Source organism: Haliaeetus leucocephalus, unplaced genomic scaffold (genome assembly GCF_000737465.1).
Source record: "Haliaeetus leucocephalus isolate CR32 unplaced genomic scaffold, Haliaeetus_leucocephalus-4.0 Scaffold328, whole genome shotgun sequence".
NCBI classification, from domain to species: Eukaryota; Metazoa; Chordata; class Aves; order Accipitriformes; family Accipitridae; genus Haliaeetus; species Haliaeetus leucocephalus.
Genome location: NW_010972764.1, coordinates 4,468,915 through 4,490,002, shown reverse-complemented (window position 1 = coordinate 4,490,002; position 21,088 = coordinate 4,468,915). Strand labels below are relative to the sequence as shown.

Genomic DNA, 21,088 nt, shown 5'->3' with positions numbered 1-21,088 from the left:
TTTCCCCCCCCCCCCCCCCCCCCCCATTTTTCATGTTTCTCTGCCAGCGTCTTCCTTACAGGGCAGTATTAAACTTTGCCATTTCTGTGACAAGCATATTCCTGGTACACGGATACACCATATTGATACCCACACAAACTATATTATTGGATGGAGCCTATTTCCTGAGCTAAGGCTCATTTTTCTTGTCTTTTATGGCCAAAGGACAGATATAAGAAAAAAATAATTCCTTAGTAGTTTCAGAAAGTCATGAACCTTACCATCAAGATTAAATACTTGCTAACTTCATGCGTATTTAGCTACTCTGCTAACACTGGAAGAAGATTATTCCAAGCACTACGAGGACCTTGAAAAAAGGCAAATTCCATAACTGTGTCTGGAAAAAATGAGAGTAAACATCAGTACGCCTTCTCTTCTTTCATGCTACGGAAGCTCTCTCTGCTCACTGGGCAAGAACAGACAGACAGAGAGTCTACTTCTTAATGGAATGCTTTATGTTTCTCTCATTGCTATTATCTGAACAATCTGCAATTTACAATCTACTATAACTTGTGGTTAGTCCCAGCACATTGTGTTCCTCCTTGGATGACTAAATTCTGCATCTCAATTTCAGGGCTGCTGTTTCATAGGAGGAAAGCAATATGACATTTTTTACTTGAAGCAGTCGGCATAACAGCTGATGTAAGCTCACTGGTTCACATCAGAATAACAGGAATAGAATACAGGAGTCTTACACTTGGCAGAGTTTTCCTGCACTTGCAACACTGTCCTCCACATAACCTCCTTCTTTCGTGACCACAGGAGTCATGAGAAGATCCTATCATTTGATGTCACCTTCCAAAAAGGACACTTTGCCTGTATTTAAATGTACAATGACTAAAAATCCTCCTGTGACTTAATAAAGAGGGTCAATTCCTCCTCAAGCAGCATTTACAGAGTATGGTGTATCATCTTATTGCTTTCTGAATGCTTGCACCAAATAGAAATTTGATTAATTACTGATGCCTTTTGATATCTGTCAAACTTAAGGGAAAGATCTTCATATGATCCACTACTCAGTATAAGGAGAGGGACCATCAAATCCATCTTGGGAATTTCAAAATCCTCTACTTCAGCCTCTCCTTTCCTTCCTATAGCCTTGGGTAAAAGATCTAGAAACTATGTGAATTGCTGGTTATTCTAGGGAAATGTGTCTACTTCAGGTTTTCTCCAATGAGAGTTGATACAGTTACCGTGTACTTGAATGTGTTTAGAAAATTGTGGAAAATCTGCTGTGTATTCACTGGGAAGAGTTTATGGCTCTGTGGATTTTAGAAACTTCTCTTTCCTCTGGGCCTTTCCCTCATGCTTTTGTAGATCTTGCTGATATAATTGCTGTGAACCTAGCTACAGCAATTAGGACTTACAAGATCTAAGGACTTCAGTCTTTCAGCCTAAACTATTTCAGAAGAGAAAGTAGTTTCAGTAGTTTAAAGTTACTCTCAGATGTCTTGGTGTTTATCAAGTGACACAAGTGAATTTTTGTCTTCGTTGTACAATCTCATGCATCAGGTCCTCATGATAACCTCCAAAAGGTTCCTTTCTTCCTTGTTTGGGTTCAGAGGTACAGGCTTCAAGTCTGTTTACTGCAAAATCACCTAGCATTTCCACAGGGCTGTGTCCTCTGACCCTGAATCAACATATATGAAGTGTGAATAAGAAGCCATGTCTTTGTCCCAGTGCCACTCTCTCCTTCTTTTTCATCTTTCGCTAACTTTGCTGATGAATTGGCTGTGTTATCTAAGTACTGAACCATTGTTGCCTCTGACATACGAATCCCTAAGGATGTGACCCTTGGTTATGACATTAAATTTGTGACTATTTTTCTACTCCCCTCAGTAACTATGCTGACTATTCCTTTTCCAGTATTGTGACAGAAGTCAGGAAGATTCTTGGGATAGAGACCTGCTTCAGGAGGAGTTACACTGTCTTTTATTTTAATTCTGATAATCAAGACCTAATTCCATTCACTTTAGGGGAATCATAGAATCACAGAATCATAGAATGGTTTGTGTTGGAAGGGACCTTAAAGATCATCTAGTTCCAGCCCCCCTGCCATGGACAGGGACACCTTCCACTAGTCCAGGTTGCTCAAAGCCCCATCCAACCTGGTCTTGAACACTTCCAGGGATACACATAAACTTGAAAAGCGACAATTTGCAGAAGAGTAAGTAGTTCTTTGATAAGTGTGTTTTCCATATGGACAGCATGGACTTACCTTTCATTCTCTTAGGTGCTTCTTACATTTGAGAGAAACTGAGGGTATTTTTATTTTTATTTTTATTTTTATGTCTGTATTTGTACTGCGAGAGATGATACATGGGTTATGTGTAAGTCATATAAGCACCATTAAGCCAAGAACAATTTATAGCTTAGGGATTTTCAAACACAATGATACGAATGGATATTCCAGTTTTTTATATGATAACCATTGCTTCTTGCAGCACTATGAATGCTGATGCACAATATAGCAAGTAAGTCAGAAAGCTGGGTATTTTCAGTGTTCAAAAGCATCTGTTATATTGTGCAATTTAATGTAATTACTCCAAGGGATTTCAGACATATTCATGATACCATTAGAGAGAAATACAGAGTTTCTGGTGTAGTGTATACTATAAGGGCAACTGTTTTCCTTTTTTACAGATAGGGCTATCATATTTGATGATATTTAGTATCTAAATTGCCGCTTTCTGTAATTAAGCACTACATCTTATACGTTTTCAGATCTTAAAAATAGAGTCTTATAAGTCACTGGGTGATCAAAACCATGGCTACCCCAAACTATTAGAAAAAATATGATTACCAGTTCAAACAACAGTACCTACTAGTTTGTAGTTGTGATTATGAGGCAGTACCTGAAAAAACTAAGGCAACTGACTTTTTAAATTTTGCTGTTTATTAGATTTTTAAATTAATAACTTAATAATTAAAATAATTATTATTAATAATTGTAGTAAGCATACATTAAATTAGTTCTTATAAATGTATTGTGCATCTTTTTATATCAAGTTTTAATTATTATACATAATATGTAATATATAAAACAATTAAATAAGTTAATTCTTCCATTAGGCCAAATTTTCAAGCAGTATGTTATTTACCATGTTCATTTGCACAGTCTAAAATTTTAGAATTATGACTAAATTGTCTTCAAGTGAATATTTATTGCTAACTTAATTGATTACAGAATCAATCTAATTGATTTGCTAATCTAATAAATGACATTCTAATTGACTTTTAGAGCAGGCTCTGCCAGATTTTGTACAAGCCAGAACCCAGGATTATCTTCTTCATGATTACATGCTAGTAGGTAATCCCTTGGTATTCTTACCATCCTGCCTTGTAACCTTCACCCAAGATACACATCATCTTGCTTAGGGATTAGACAAAGCAACAACCTTATCACTGAACTCAGGGCATGTTTCTTTAGTCTCTTTGTTGCCCTCAAAATCCAAAGTTTCCCTTGTTTTGTATCTTAGAAGCACATGAAATCAGGATTGTCTCTTCCCTCATGTTGTGCATGAAAATTCTGATCCCATTCTGTGAATTAGTTTTTGTTCAGGGCCAAAAAGGCCAGCAGGCAATACTCGTGCTCAGTTGTTTTCTGGTGAGGTTGTACTCTTCACTGCTGAAACACATTATTGCCATATAGCAATAGGAAGAAAACTGGACAGTGAAGGCGCTTCTTCAGATCCTGTGCCTAACCAAGGGTACGGAGTTGTTTTGTGCCAGAACTGTTATGAAGTCCCTGATTCTCAGCTGTGAATAAGGTTGCTGCAGGATGCAGGGGAATCCAGTGACAACAGATGGTGATGCGCTACTTGATTTCATGTCTTTGGATTCATAGACTGCCTAGAAGCTGATAGTGGAGAGCAGTAAATACTGTGTACTTTAAACAAAATGTTTGTAGTTGATGTTTTACAACTTCTTAACTGTGCTTATCCAATTGAATTTGTTTGTACATCTATATTCTTTGGCTCTATCATCTAACTATCATTTTGTGTTGTGCCTGGATTGGAAAAACACATTAATACTTAGCATTTTCTACCCCTTTTACAGTACTTAAATGCTGTAGAAGAGTTCTCTTTCAGTCTTCTTTCAGTAAACTGGGAACTTCGAACTCTAAAATTCCACTTATATGGCATTTCTTCCACCTTCACATCATTTATATGATTCTTTTCCAGGAAAGGCCTTTCCATGGCCTCTTTTTCAGCATCCGGAACCCACTGAAATAGGCCAGTGTCAGAAATAGTTCCTGAGGCTTTGTACCATACTAAAAGCATCTCCCTACTCTTCCCTATGGAGGTGATGTGGATAGAGGAATCAATTTCATTTGCTTTCTTTTTAGTTCAGTGAACATCTATGTATTGTATGGGAACTGGAAGTGTTCCAATAAATTACTTGGAAGGAGTTCTACTATTGAATATCCTGAATACCATGTAAATCTCAGTTGTTAAAATAGTATCTTTAGAGATGGAATTTTAAAAACTTGCTTTAACTCAGGTGAACAATGGGTTTGAGTTAAGATCTCTCACAAGGGAATGCACCAACCATTAGGGTGTAGAATATTCTCAGATAAACCCTCTGTGTTTCCACTTGTACAGATTGTAAAAATTATTTAATTATTCTTAGAGTCAAAAAGACAGAGAAAGACTAGCCAGCACTTTTGGAAAGTCTAGCTAGCAGATGAAATGTGGGTTTCAGTAAATGAACTGGGATTAATACTTGGATACTTTCTATAAGATAGACAAGAAGACATCAACAGAAATGATCAAGAACAGATGATCCCTCTATATACTGACTGGTGGCCAGGGCATTTTTGTGGAAGGGGCTTCTTCTGTCCCTCCACGCTGAGCAATTTTTTACACATCTTCGCTGAGTGCATTAATATCATAATGAGCCTCACAATCTTAGCCTCATGCTCAGCATCTTTTTAAATTAAAATTATTCAACACTTCTAGCTAGTATTTACAAACAGTTCCTTTCCCAGGAGAGAAGGAAAATGCAACTCCAGAACCCTTTTTGATACCGTCTGTTTGTGTCCAAAGAGAAGTACAGAGCTGTATAGGCAAAACATGGTTAACCCTCCTAAGTGACTAGATGTCATGAAAATTGTTAATACCTCCTTCACACACCTGGTTTATAATCTTGCTGAGACTTACTTCCTCTGAGTAATTAGAATAAATGGGGGTTTTTTGTCAGTGTTCTTCCAGGAGTGTGGACCTATCCATAACATGACAGTCTATGCTTGACCTAAGTTTTCAGTTTAACTTTGCAGATCATCTTTAAGTTGCAGAGAAAGCAACAACCATGGCAGGCTTTAATTTCCTCCATTCATTCATATTTAATTTTCAGATAATGCTATGAAGAGGTTGCAATGAAACTCGGTATTTCCAATAAACCTGCAACAGAAATTGAGCAGTTGTTCAAAATACTGATGAACTAAGCCACTAAGCTAAATTTAATTGGTTAGAGTCTCATATGAGTTAAAAGCTGACTTGAGAATAATTCACTTTAACCTTACATATTTCTCACAGATATATCTCTACAACACACCATGACTTTTTAAGTATTCTGTGATATATGTATTTTGGGCAGAATGTGATCCTGGTGGATTGACAGGCAATTCTTCATAAAAAGCAGAAATCAGGAATTAGAAAAAAACACTACTTGGTACAAATAGGACATTTTGCAGGTTTCGTATTTCTGTTTCATATGCTTGTAGGTGTTGAGAATACTGTATTAGTTACTGGAATGATTCCTGGTTCAAGTATGCTCATTAATAAAGGGCCAGCCTTTCTTTTGAGACTGGCTAAAATTACAATCCTTATTTTAATAGACAGGAGAATTAACACACAGGATTAATATCCTTGTTTTAAATGACAGGAGTTGATGTTTCCAGAAACTCTGAATGCCTCAAAGTGGAGAGGGAGTTCACCTCCGTGTACCATCAAAACTAAATACTCACTTTCTGACTCTAAGAGAGTAAAAATGTCCTAGTAATTTCTCAGAGAAAAAATATTGTAAGATGAATACAGTTTTCATCACAGCTCTGCTTGTGGTCTCAGATCTTGATTCTAACGTAATTTAAAAAAATCATAAGATAAAATGTGAAACTATTTTGCTTAATAAGTAGTAAGATTTTGAAAGGTGAACGTAATAGAATGTGAAGATTTTGTTCATTGCTCAGGATGTCCAGGCTTCGGGGCACTCAGAAATCCGAGATGCATCCACTGTAGGTGTAGATCATAGAATCAAATCTAAATCTACCCTCTTTCAGTTTAAAGCCATTACCCCTTGTCCTAGCGCTACATGCCCTTGTAAAAAGTCCCTCTATGGCTTTCTTGTAGGCCCCCATCAGGTACTGGAAGGCTGCTACACGGTCTCCCTGGAGCCTTCTCTTCTCCAGGCTGAAGAACCCCAACTCTCTCAGCCTGTCTTCACAGGAGAGCTGCTCCAGCCCTCTGATCATTTTTGTGGCACTCCTCTGGACCCGCTCCAAGAGGTCCATGTCCTCCTTATGTTGGGGGCCCTGGGAACGCAGTACTGCAGGTGGGGTCTCACGAGAACGGAGTAGAGGGGGAAAATCATCTCCCTTGACCTGCTGGTCATGCTTCTTTTGATGCAGCCCAGGATACAGTTGGCTTTCTGGGCTGCAAGCACACATTGCCGGGTCATGTTGAGCTTCTTGTCAACCAACAGTCCCAAGTCCCTTCTTCTCCTTCGGGCTGCTCTCAAACCATTCTCTGCCCAGCCTGTATTTATGCTTGGGATTGCCCTGACCCACATGCAGGACCTTGCACTTGGCCTTGTTGAACTTCATGAGATTCGCACGGGCCCACCTCTCAAGCCTGTCAAGGTCCATCTGGATGGCATCCCTTCCCTCCAGTGTGTCAACCGCACCACACAGCTCGGTGTCATTGGCAAACTTGCTGAGGGTGCACTCAATCCCACTGTCTGTGTCTCTGACAAAGATGTTAAATAATACTGATCCCAATATGGACCCTTGATGGACACCACTCGTCACTGGTCTCCACCCTCACATCAAGCCCTTGACTGCAACTCTTTGTGTGCAACAATCCAGCTAATTCCCTATCCACCAAGTTGTCCATCCTTCAAATCCATATCTCTCCAGTTTAGACATAAGGATGTCATGTGGGACAGTGTCAAATGCTTTGGACAAGTCAAGGGAGATGACATCAGTTAATGATGTTCTACTCAGTCGTGTACATGCAGTAAGCCAACACTTCCAGGAACTATCAACTAAATTGCTTGTGTGGTGCATGGATGGACAGTAGCTCCACAGTAAATGTTATGCTTTCAGAATGTCCCAAGTAAAATATTGGTACAGCCTTCCAAGCAGACTGAGAAGTTACATACAAAACTATCTGTATTCATGAGCTCTCTGATACATGAAAAGATAATGGGCATTATGACTACAGGCACTCTATGTGTTAATAATTTATCAAAATAGGTAAGCATTAATGGTGAGCTGCAGTTTTTGTGGCATTGATTCTTTTTTTAAAAAAGACAGAGAAATAGAAGCCTATAGCCAAAAATGGTATTTCAAATGTTTGTGTCTGTGAGTATGTACTCAAAACTACGCATTTTCTATTCAGGCTGGTCAATAAGTTAACAATATCACTGCATATTAAATCATGTAGTCAATGTGTGCTTACTGCAAAACATGTTAGAAAAGACTACTAACAAGATAAAGGAAGGAACAGGCATTTCAAAAATGGTTTGTTGGACCTAAATCATTGCATTCTTTTGCTTCTGTAAGAGTTTTATTCATATGTACACAGACTGCAAATCCTATTATGCATCATGAATGACAGCAGGAAAAAACTTTTTCTTGTCAGAGCTGTCTGATTCTAGCAATCAGAGCAATTAGAGCAATCTAACAAAAACTTTTTGAAGTCATATAATGGATAAGTCTTCAGGTTAATCATGTTATGTTATAACAGGTCACTGCCAGCTATTTTCAGTTACTTTCATATAAAATATCCATTCCAGAATGACGAGGGGGAATGAGAGGCTTCAGTCAGCAGTGTCCATAATAAGCTGTGTTTCTGAGAGAACAGAGTAAGGTAACCCCCAACATCTCTTTAGTTTAAGGAATTTTGGTGGATTACAAACTGGGACAGTTGAAGCTGGTACACATTTGGGGAGCCATAATGAAATTTCATATGTTCTTTATTAAGGATGTAGGAAAACCTGTAGTTTCATTGCAGACATTTTTCATGTAATGTATTCTAAGCACAAGCACAGTCAGAACTTTTTAGATCTCTTTCTGCTATGTATTTTACAATAATCAATGGGCTTTTACAAGGCACCATTAAAAAAAAGCCAGGTTAACACTGATTTATCTCAAAGATGAAAGATCTTTGAATATTATAGCCATCTTTATGTTAGTAAGAACTTGCAATGTAACAGTATTAACTTTATTCTTTAACAATTAGTCCATCAAAGCAATATGTTTCTTTCAACTTCTGGAAGTCTCAACCTCAAAAAATAAGAAATGGTGCAGTACTTCTGCTTGACAGAGCCCTTAGAAGAAAAGAGGAGCAGTGTTTCTGGGGTCAGTATTAGAACTATAGTGTACCATTAACATACTAGACTCCCAAATGATTCATGAAGGGAAGAGCAGTGGTAAATAAAAGATTAAAAGAGCCAAACATAATGAAGTGTCAGTAGAAGTAAAAGTATAGGAAGTTTTCAAGGGAGAGGCAGTATTATATTAAAATCAGAAGCATGAATTATATTTTGTTTATGAAGGCACCATTTTCAAAGGAAGATTTCATCATCATTGTATATTAAAGTAAAATGCATTCTTTTCATGGGTGACAGAGATGGCACAGTATATCCTAACACCACAGATATAATGGGAAGGAATGTGAAATGGGATCCTATTTCATAGAAATTTAAATGAGACATTTTTTTCTGAATCTGAAAAATTACTTACAGTATTACTATAGTTCTCTAGATACAAAATATTTAACATTTTCTTTCAATTTCTAGTTTTTAAGCAAAAATGGTAGTCTTTTGCATATTTATTTTTTAGGTTCATGTAATTTACAGAAGCTAAAGACTGTATATATCTTTTCTAACTTGGCAGATTACTTAGCTAAAAGAACTGTTACTGGTTATGGAATGTGTAGTCAGCAAATGAAAAAACAAATTAGGAAGTCATAATATAATTTATAATCATGAGCAATTGAGTTGTGAGATAAGTTATATGAAGAAAATGAGAAACTTTTATGGAAATAATGGATTTAAATTATGACACTAATAATGAGCTCATTCAATTTAATTCAGTCTATTAAATTCTAAATGCAATTTCTCAACAGTAACTATCAGTGAATTATTTTTACTACATTATTTCTGTAACCTCTTTATTGTCAGCCGTTAATTTGACATTAAAAGGTGAAGTGATTATAACAAATATGTAACAGGGCGTACAATAAGGTAAAAGATTGTGAGAAATCAAATAAAGTTTAACAACTGGCTTGTGATACTGTAAAAAGAATCTTACTCTTAGAAAAAGAGTCTTCTGTTCCTGGATGTCTGTCAGAGTGTATACTCACACATACTAGCTATGCTGTGAGTAAGACTTCAGGTAGAAGAAAACAGTGTGACCAACTCCAGTTCCTCTTCACAAGCCTTGTTATGAAATGCAGTGCCACCAAACAATACAGTCCGATGCAGTTCCTCTCATTGCCTAGTGGCTAATACGGTCTGTGGCTTAGTAAAGGACTGAACCTTCCAAACTGATTTATGTGTGAATAGTGTTGTAACTACTGAATACCTTCTTCCTTATGTGAAGAATATGCCTGTCTTGGCAAGATCCATTCGCTTTTTATAATTTGTACCCAAACTCAATAAAACTTATGGGAAAAAAATCAAGACATTAATTTCCCAAGAGGCAATCTCAGACTGTTTGGAATCAAAACTGATTGGGGGGGGCACGGCAAGGAGGAGGAAATTTCAGTTGAGGTGAATTAGCCATCAGGAACATCCACAGTCATCTTGCCATTAGCGCTAAGGAGGGACATACATGGAAACCAAGGTCCCCAAACTGACCACATGTTAGAGCTTCATACCAATTCATCCCACCCTATCACTCTTAGGGTGTTGGATTCTTACGGCAGACTGCCTAGCAGTGGGAGGCAAGTTACCAGCTTCGCATAAAACTTTCTGGGCCTTCCATCTCATGCACACAGTTCTTCCTCCTCAATCTACTGTGGGATCTCATCAATTAGTTTAACTTGCAGATTACACTGCTAGGGAGGAAACTTTCCTAAAATGTTTAAATTGCTTGGTTATTGCTGACCTTCATACTGAGGAAGGTGGACGACTACGGTTTCTTTTGTAGAAGAAAGGCAGTGTATACCACAAAGGTCAAAGTAGATGAGTAAGAGAAGAAAATATCCAACGCCCTTTAGGCTTTCTTGGTTGTTTTGTTTTGTTTTGTAACTGTTCTTTGGTTTTTAAAGGCAAAGGAGTTAGGAACTACAATGTGTGGAATGCTTGTGCATTTTCTCAGTAACTGGGATGGCTCCCCTTCCCAGTTGGTAGCATGCTAATATGCTGAATCTTTGGAATTACTAAATTTGTTGAGGTTGAGACATTTAGTTGCTTGCATTCTTGACAGACAATCTGATCAGGAGAAGGGGGGAGGATCATATCTATGTTTCTTAGGACTTTTCAAGGTCAAGCTTTTCTAGAAAGAAGTAGTTTGGGGAAAGCCAACAAAAGCCCTCATGAGATGGAAAAAGATGGTAGGAGTGGTTGATTCTGGTTGGGAGTGGGAGATAGGAATAGAAATTGGTTGTCAGACAACACCAGAATAAGGGATGGGCTTTATATCTAGATGGCATGCTACATTACATATCCCAAATGTTTGGACTACTTTTCCTTCTGTTCAGTGCTATCTTTACAGAATAATTATGAGCAATCTAAGTTAAAAAAAACCAAAACAAACCAAAACAAAAAACCTGAAGTGAGTTTAGGGACTTCTGCATTGCTGAAATTGCACTGTGAAAGATCTGCTGTTTATTTCAGTGATATAACAGTCTTTTAAATTTATTGCCAGCTTCTTCCATTAATTTGACAGTTTAATATTTTGTGACAGTTAAAGCTTTACTTCATGTAAATGTACTTTGATTTTGGGCATTCTGAACAAATTCATTACACGTCTGTCTCACACTGATAATGAAGGAAGATAGAAAGAGATACATAACCAATAGCATTTTTGACAGTTTTCTGCCAAGTCACACTATGTGGCTTCAGCTGAGAAATGAAAAATAATTTTGTTGAACATAACCCTATAAGTCTCAAGAGAGTTCTATGAAATTCAGTCTCAACATTTAAATCCTGTATACCAGTAATATCTGAGTCATGAGAAGCTCACACCATTCTGTCACGCATTACTTGTTAATGACCTTCCTTGACCTTATAAGAAAAAATTCTAACAAAGAAAATGAGTATCCATAGTTGGTTTACCATAAAAAGGGTATTATTTAATATGAATAGCCCCATTCCATACCCTGAAGTTCAATGAAATAGCTAGTATGAGTTTAATAAGTTCATTATAAAAGGATAGTGTTTCAAGATAGACAATGTACAAGTTGTTATACAGCTATCTTTTTGTACTATTATATTCAGAAGGCTGCAACAAGAGAAGGTATGCAGCACCAGATGTGCAAATTAGGCAACAGTAGAAAAGTTAATGGAAAAAGCTGAAAGAGAAGAAAGGGCCAGAGGACCTCATTGCTCACCCAGGCTCTTCACAGTGGTACTTGGTGGGAGGAAGAGAGCATAAGCTGGAACAAAAGAGGATCGGACTGGATTTAGAGAAAAAATGTTTTTTAAGCAAAACATTCAGGAAGTGGAACAGGTTGCCCGGAGAGGCTGAACAGTCTCCATGCTTGGAGGCTTTCAAGGTGTTACTGAATAAACCCCTGAGCAACCTGGTCTGATCTCATCACTGACCCTGTTTTGAGCAGGAAGGTGAACGAAGAGATCTCCCACAGCCCCTTGCACCCTGAACTATTCTATCATCATCCTGTGGTCATACAGTACTGGGTACCCAACTGCTGGTAACAAGAGAAAGCTTTCATAAAGTAACAGGAAAAAAAGAAAAAATATTGCCAGATGGGAAAAGAGGTAATAAAGCCCTTACTGCAGTAGCTTTCTCCCCCTGTTCCCTATTGCAGCTGTAGAAGGGGGCAGGTACGGTCAAACTTAGGAACAGGAAAGAGGGCAGTCTACAAAGTGTGCATACTAGCTCTGGAATAGGTGATGGGGCTAGACTGGGGAGTCTGCCAAGTTAATTTGGACAATTATGGCCAAGAAAGACCATATATGTTAAGGGTAATCTAGAATGCTTTTTTCTTTATGCTGTGTTTTGCTTTTGTGACTCTGTTTTAACAGAATTTTATTTCTATTCTTATCTTGACAGAATTCAGTAAGCATACTCCTTTATATTTAAACCTTGTCACACCTTAAATCTGAGCCACCTCACATACGGAGGATACAGCCTTCCCTGGAAAGGTGGACATAATCGGGGTGCACTGAAAAGAAATGTTTGTGCTACCTATATTTAGGGCTTCTCCTGAGTCTTCAGGTTGCTTCCACACTAGGCTGCAGGTGTCTCTTTGTAGTGTTAATACTGGTTTACGCAGAGAAAGCCAACTCCCTTGGTATGTCTGGAACTTCTCTGATGGGCAGCAGGAAAGTGGAAAATGGCTTCAGATTTTAGGGGGGCAGGATAGAAAGGAAAGTTGTCACTTTCAACTTGTCACACTAACATAAAACATACTTAAGACTGTCTTCCCAACGTTTTTTTTTATTCTGTTCATTAGCCTACAAATATGAAAGGCTGAGTTCCATTCCTAAGACTAAATCTTTTTTTGCCTATGTATTCAAAACAAATAAAACCATTAACTCTTCTGAAGTTCACAGCTAGATGGTGATGATAGTGATGCTGAAGGGGATGGGGAAGCAACTATTAGTTTCACTTTAACTAAAAGTGAAATAGGAAAAAAAAGATGTAAAATGTCAGTATCAAGGATATTAGTAAATATCTATGAAGATATGTATAAATATTAAAATAATTTTTGATTTCAGGAAAAAAAGTGGAGTTGAATGTACAATCACAGAAAATAACTTTTTATCTTATACAACTTTGTTTCTCTTTTAGTGGCAAAGCATTACTATAACACTGGTTGAGAAAGTGCAGATGGTTGCTGTAATCCTAGGATCTCTGTTCTTAGTAGCAAGTGTGACTTGGCTTCTATGGTCAGCCTTCAGCCCTTATGCAGTATGGCAAAGAAAGGACATCCTTTTTCAAATCTGCTATGGAATGTATGGTTTTATGGATCTAGTATGCATAGGTAAGCTCAAAATCTTTAAACAGCACAGACTGTGGTTTAAGACTGACTATAACTATTTTTCTAACTGGTCACTCTAATTGATCACTCCAGTTCTTTGCAGATTTATTCTCAGCTAATACCTTTGGCAAATACTGCTTTTTACAGTGTTACAAATACTGCAAAGAGAGAAGAACCAAAGACGCTTTACTGTCAGATTCATCAAAGTTTCTCTCCAAGATCTTAGTGGTGAGAACAGGATCAGTTTCAATTTCCTGAAAAATCGCAAAAAATAGTGTAGTTCAGGAAGTTAAATGGATGAAAATGACAAAAACATTATTAAAACTATTAGTAAAATTATGTGCTGTCATGTCTTCTACTGATGCCACTTTGCATTAGATTGTACCATCATGAAGCGCAGAAGCAGCCCTTGAAGAGGTCATCAAACTATATATCCAAAATTAAGTTCCTCAGACTTATATAGGTCACTGTGCTAGTAATAGAGGAGAACAGAGAAGACAGGCATGAGTTCTTTGTACATCATAAACAGTTATGAAACACTCTACTAGTACTAACTATAGTAACTTGCTTTACTATTAAAAAGTCTCAAGTCATCTAACTCTAGCTGAAATCTTATAAAAGAAAATGCAATTTACTGCAAAGCTCTTTTGACCAGTTTTGAAATTTCTGAAAATACACTGGACCCAGAAATATTTAAATAGAAATCCCTTTAGTGTTTGATAAAACAACCTTGAATTGATTGTTAGAATAGCTATGATTATCTGCAGGGAAAATTCAATAATTGTAGTAAACATTAAACCACATTCTTAGAATCACAATTCCAAGAAAATACAGAAGTCAAATGCTATCTGATGTTTGCTTTGAGATTCCTGAGTGATAGATGTTGATGTTATCCCAATCTCATATATGGGAATTCAGAAGGACAGTGCTGAATTCTGCTCAATAAGGTGCAATGAAACAGAGTGATTCCTAATATCAAGGCTTTTGCTCCAACCATAAAGCCGTATCATCTTTTATTGAAACCATCCTATTACTGTAAAGGTATTTACATTTCAGGTGGATTACCAGTTCTGTTTATTTTGTAATTTTTCTAGGAGAAGCCCACTCTGGAATATTTAGAACACAGGCTTTCTTCTGTGAATCCAAATTTTCTCAGACAGAAAAATGAACAGAAGCTAGGTCTCTAATACTCTGGGCAAGTGCTCAGCTTTTAAACAAAAAAAAGGGCTCAGCTACATGTCCTCTTACATGCTGATTCCTGAATACCACTTTTTTTGGCTTAACACTCAATATTGAGGTTTTTGCTTTTGTTTAAAAAAGCATGAATTGAAGACAAAATGTGCTTCAGGTATTCTAAACATTTCATTTGAATGAAATTCTGTTTGTTTTTTTCACAAAGAGTACAATTGCAAAAAATTTACTTTGGTATGCATCAACTAGTTGGAATAACCAGTTATTTCAAACTATTTCCATTTCTTTCCATTTGTTTGACTGTTAAAATGCCTAAACCAAATTAATCTCAAAAACAATTGAGAACATCTGTGAGTGATCAGAAGTATCAGTGTCTTTATCTGTAGAAGTAAACTCTTGGAAGGCGAGCCTTCAAGAGATTGGAACATGCAGTTATGTAGCTGCCTTTCAAGCCAGCCAGGCTCAAGGCACCTCTGGACTGGAAGCTACTGAACTAAGATGTACCTCACATGGCTATGGAGCTTCTAGCCCAACTGGCACCACGCAGGAGCAAAGTAGACATGCAGCTGCCTTCACCCACCAGATAAAATTACTTGCCTGTAATTACATAAATGCATATTTTATAGTCTTACCATAAATAATACATGGGAATTTTTATGTAAAAATGACTATAATTAAATGTATTTGGACACTGTTTTGTAATTACAAAGTTCAGTGCAGATATGACTTAACAGTTTACTAAACTGTATCTGGAAATTCGGAAAGCTGTATAAAGGAGGTTTGGTAGTTGCAGAATTCTGATGATCCAGATCCATTCAGCCCACTTATTCTGCATATAATTTCAACTAATCTGCATTCTGTAAGCTTGTAAGACCAGGAGTTCTTGTAACTCCTGAAAACATTTATTAATATATTCAACTTTATTCAATTGTATCTTTTTCTTTCATCAGGAAGTGAGGGATTTTAGATTGATAATTTTAATTTATTTCAAACACTCAAAAAGTTCTTTAATAGAGGGATGTAATTATTACTTATGAATGATTTTTAAAAAAACTAACCCTCCATTATGCTGATGTCTTCCCAAAGGCATTAACATATGATTTTACCATTGCATGTTATATATAATCTCTTACATCATAAAGCTTGTAATGCTGACAGCCAGCCACAGTTCTTACTTAGTATCTCCTGTCCTCTCATTTGTGTTTAGTCATCCATGGTATTATCTTAGTTCTCAACAGGATTTACAGTGAGTAGTGAATACCTATACTCCCACTGGAATCTCTCTTTATTTCACTGAAAAATCTAAGCAGACATAAGGGTTGTCCTGTGCAGCACATATTTCAAGACAAGTGCTTAAGTTACTGGTGGTATGACCAAGACTTACTCCAATTGCCTTCAGTTATGCCTCCCTATAGCGTTGCATAGACTATGAAAATTTTTAGTCATTTTTGAAGTGTAACTATCTGTACTTTTTGAGATGTTTTGTTGTCATTATTTTTAAAAGCAGTTTGCCTAAAGGTTCTGACATATTTATATGACATCTTTGAAAACTTGCATGTCTTGTTTTCCCAATGATTGATTTATATACCATACGTAGCATACCACCCACTTTCTTATCAAGTAAATTACATGTAACTTGTATTTTAATTCTTGGTCTTGTTTTACTTATCACCAAAAGAAATATCCCAAAGATTAAAGATCACCAATATAATATTCTATTCATTCCAGTGTACACATTTTATTGGTATCCATTGTTCTCCTCGTTCTACGCCAAATATTTCCAGAATTCTTCCTAACAAACAGAATCGTTTTTACTTATCAGTGTTAGTTTCAACCCTACAAGTCGCTAGTTTATACTTTTCTGCATCTAAGCTGGGCATAAAGCTCTTCTCTTTGAAACTTGCTGATGGTAGAAGTTTTCCTAAGGCAAATGTTGAACATTTTGATCAAGTAGAACTACTGCCTGTGAAACCCTGAGCTACTGCAGTGATAGTGCTAGGATCAGACCATCCACATAGGGATTACCAAAGGGAGTGAGTTCATGAGTTAATATGAAAGGAATTAATAATATAAACCCCTTATTTAGCCACTGAAGAACAGTACACCAAGCCTTTGCCATTTTACTTTGTAGACCTAGCAATTATTTCTCATAACAGTGAAGTCATATAATTTTATATATTTTCACTGGAATATAATCATAACTGCTAGTCTTAAATGGTTCTAACATGAACAAAATCTCTCACAAATAATAATATCTCACTTGCAATCCCAGAACAGTGCAGCTCATACAGAGCATGAAAAGCAGTTGTAACATTGCACTAGAACATGAGTGGTGCCAGTAGTACTATGGCAAGGGAGTAAGAGATAGGAGCCAATGATTTGAGGTGTGAGTAGCCCTCTGAAAGCCTCTTTCTTCCCCACCAAGGAACTTGATGCGTAGCAACATTTGTGTAACTCATTAGTTGTAAAAATGTACAGGCTGATGTTACTTATAATTAACACATCTTGCTGCGCTTAATATTTCTCTACTCAGAAAGTCTTTTTTTTTTCTCATTAGATCTAATTCTAAATAGCTTAGAAAGAGTTACATGCTATTTTTAGAGTGGACATGTTTCACTTTAATGCTTTGAGCAATTTATTGCATATTTTTTTATATCTGTGGGCCCTAGAACAGTATTACGACATGGCCTTTTGTCCAGTGGTGAAGTCTGTTTCTGCAAAGGGTCTTTTATTGCCTGGTAAAAGTTTGTGATGTTTCTGGGAGGACCATTCCTAAATGATTATAAGTAAGATTAGTGTGATAAATAAGACAATGTTGGAACATAATAGCACCAAATCTGAAAGAACTAAGACAAGTTGCCTGCTTGTAAAGACATTCAGTATGAAAAATTTCAAGTGGTCTTGTGACTCAGGGTAAGAAATCCTTTGGATAGAGTGAGAGAATCTCATGGTACTTGGCAATAAAAGAAAAGAAAATTACGATCTCTCCATAATCCTATTGTCTGGATCCCACTACAATCCCTACATCTTAGCAATAAATCCTGAAGGTAAAGTAAGTCTTCTTAGAGCCTTAGGACATTGTGCCAGGTCTATCATCCCAGAACTCTGTTCCTTGTAGCTACTAATTGGTCAGACCATCAGAACAGCTAACAGTAGTGACGTCTAACACATCCTCTTGGGATCATCTGGGCCAAACAAGTAATTTTTTTTTTTTCCCTAGGACTGTGCAACTATGTCCTCTGTGCTGCTGAAATCATGGTATTTGGAACAAGTCAGTATTATTCATGGATTTATCCTTGTTTTCTCTCTCATATCCTCATTCATTGCTGTGAAACTCTTAAGAACAAGGAGACCCTTTGCATTTTCTTCCAGCTTCACTTTAGTGACTAACTACTTACATTTTGAGCATAGGAACTTGTCTGGATCTGGAAAATCTCCAGCATTTAAACCTTACCCAGATTTCCTCTCGTTTGTGGTCGTGGAACTGTTGGTGCCGAGAACTTTTTTCCCCTGCCCACCGGAAAATATCTTTCAGAGAGACAAAAGATCTATTGGAATTCTTTTGCCTCTTCTACATAGGTCTTTTTCAATCTGTAGTTTTATCAGATGGGAAATAAAGCTTTTTATGGGAGGAATTATGAAAGTGCTCCTTTTCCCCTTCAGCATTGCCAGCTCTGACAACTTTATTTCAAGCCTTGCAATATTTGATCCTTTGTTCGGTAGTTCTTTTAGAGCATATGTGACTAAGAGCTTCCATTTTAAAGAAAACATCTTTTCTTGCCATTGTTGAAAAAACTTTGAAAACATAATTTCAATAAATCCTGAAAGCTCAAAAACAATAAAAAAGAGCTCCCTAAGTCATCCTACGACTTTTTCTGACTTAATTTTGAGAGGATACTTTTGACTGTTTAAATGTACTTCATGTACCTCAATGACCCTTTCTCAACTGCTTCCTTCTCTATTCTGAAATATGTTGTTCGGGTTCCAGTGGAGTGCAGGCAGGTATCAAAAATCTTTACATCAGGGTAAATAGGTTCTCTCAATTTTGCTTCGTCACAGTCTTGAGGGAAATTGGCCAAAAGAATACTATGATCCAGTGACAGGTAGAGGGAAAATGGTGCTCATCTCCCTTATCATTCTATAGGAAATCCAACAGAAAAAAAAGGGGGGGATCTTTGTCACAGCAATAAAACCATGGCTTATTTGGTCTGTAGATTCTGTATGTGATCAAACACATTTATCGTTTTTAAGCCAATATGGCCAGTCTTGAAACTGTGTTTATATATTAACATGGCTGCTAAATTTTTAGGACAGGTTGCTTTATATATACACATATCTGACAAGATGAAGATAGACATCTTGCAATCAAGAAAATTTTCCACTAAAATGCTATGCCGATACAAAATACATTTAGAATATTTAACATTTAATTTAGTTTATATTGTGTTAGTTTTGCTGTATCGGATGCTTCAACGAATTCTAGGCAACTTGAAAGCCTTACAGAGATGCTACATTTGCTATCATGTCCTTCTGAAAGCAATCTTTGTGTTTCTCCATCTTTCAGTGTAATGATCTTTAGAAATGTGTTAGAGTAGGCATTGCTATCTGCAAATCATTGCACTTGAATCTGAGGTTTGCTGTTCATATAAATGCTTTTATCATCCTTTCTGCTTGTGTCATCTTTCTTTGAATGTCTCCTTTCTGGCATCAGTTAACCATGCTGAGAGACCTCAGACACTTAAATCACAATTTTGTTGTGTAGGAACAGGTGATATGCAATCTCCTGGGATAAAGGACTATAACCTATGACACCTCAGATCATATTATAGATGTGGCCATGTATAGGAAGATTTCAGGCAAGAAACACACTGGACAAAAAAATTATAAATGTTTTGGGCTAGGCAGATTGCTCTCCTCCCAAAGCAGGGAGCCAGAGAAAACATGTGACATTGCTCAGAACTGTGTAAGTTACCAGGCTGGTTGAGAAAAAAAAAACCTAGTAAGAAGCCTCATGTGTATCCCCAGTAAATCCATATTTGAAATGCTTACACATAAAGACTGTGTGTATAAATACATATGCATACATCTGAAAAATTAAGGATTTCATTTAAGTAAATAAATTACTTGAATGCATACAATAAGCATAAATATTAGCTACATGGAAGTTCAGAAGTAGATTGGTCTGTTGAGGACTCCAAATAATCTGCATTTTTCCTTGAAGGACCCTTTAAAAGATTTCCTGGGTCTTAACAAAAAAGATGTTTCTCAACTTTTGTCTACTGAATTTTGAAGGGAAAGAAGAAAGCCTATCATCCTTGCCATGCTCATCACAGTTAATAGTAACATTTAATGTCTTCTTGCTCTACTGAAGCAAGACAGGAAAGTCATTATACTTAACAGCTGTTTCAGTTTTTCATAAATCTTCTGTGCTCCCAAGTTGAACTAAGAATGTGAAAACAGTTACATTTGTTTGTATCTGTACTGAATTCTACAAAACACTCTTAAACAAATTTAAGACCATCCTGCTCATTACAGAAGGGCTAATCTACTTAAAGATCTACTTAAACCAGTACAAATCTCAGTAAATAAATAGTACTTACTATGAACAAGGATAAAATAAACAGTCAATTTAAAAATCTGCCAGTAAGGTTATTTTATATTGATTTACTTAAATCTAAATACTTTATTCAGTTAGGTATGCTCAGATTATTCCAGTTTTGGTTATGCTGAGCTTTCATTCAGAACAATTTTATTACCTCTGCATGTTCCCCCCTCCCAATCTTAAACACATGAATAACCAGTTATATTTTGTATGTACAATTTATTTGAATTATGAGAGTTATAAGTAATTTAATAGGCTCTGGCAATTGCCACATTCATTACAATGTGCTACATCTCTATTTGCTCTCAAAATGGTATTCATTGACATTTTGTACAAACTTTTTTTTTAAATTTTCTTAATTTCAGGACTGATAGTACATGAAGGTGCATCTGTTTATCGAGTATTTAAGCGTTGGAGGGCTGTCAATCTACACTGGGATGTGTTAAATTATGATAAAGCCACAGACATAGAAGAGAGCAATCGAGGACAATCCTCAGCAGGAAGGACATTGTTGTTACCACTGACTGCACTGAGAAACAGAAGTTTAGTTCATCCAACACAGTTAACCTCACCAAGATTTCAGTGTGGCTATGTATTGTTACATCTGTTCAACCGCATGAGACCTCAGGAAGATTCGTCAGAGGATAACGGCTCTGGGGAAGTAGTGATGAGAGTGACCTCAGTGTAAAGATTATGCTCACTGTGCTACACAGCTAAGGATAATGTGCTCTGATGTTACAGGACTTCGGAATGTAGTTACGATAAATGGTGAAACCATTAACACTTGAAAAAATATATACACATTTTTTAAAAATTTAATGCTTTTTATATGATCAGCTAAAACACAAATACATTTTTCGGG

At 36.7% G+C, this 21,088-nt stretch overlaps 1 protein-coding gene across 1 annotated transcript in view; it reads left to right on the top strand.

The window, feature by feature from the left end:
- Positions 1–20,914, top strand: part of MARCH11 (membrane-associated ring finger (C3HC4) 11) — a 31,596-nt gene extending 10,682 nt beyond the window's left edge. The window contains exons 3-4 of the mRNA XM_010571476.1: positions 13,244–13,436; positions 20,592–20,914. Of these exons, the coding sequence (XP_010569778.1) occupies positions 13,244–13,436; positions 20,592–20,914 (516 nt within the window). The remainder of the gene's footprint in view (positions 1–13,243; positions 13,437–20,591) is intronic.
- The last annotated feature ends 174 nt before the right edge of the window (positions 20,915–21,088 follow it).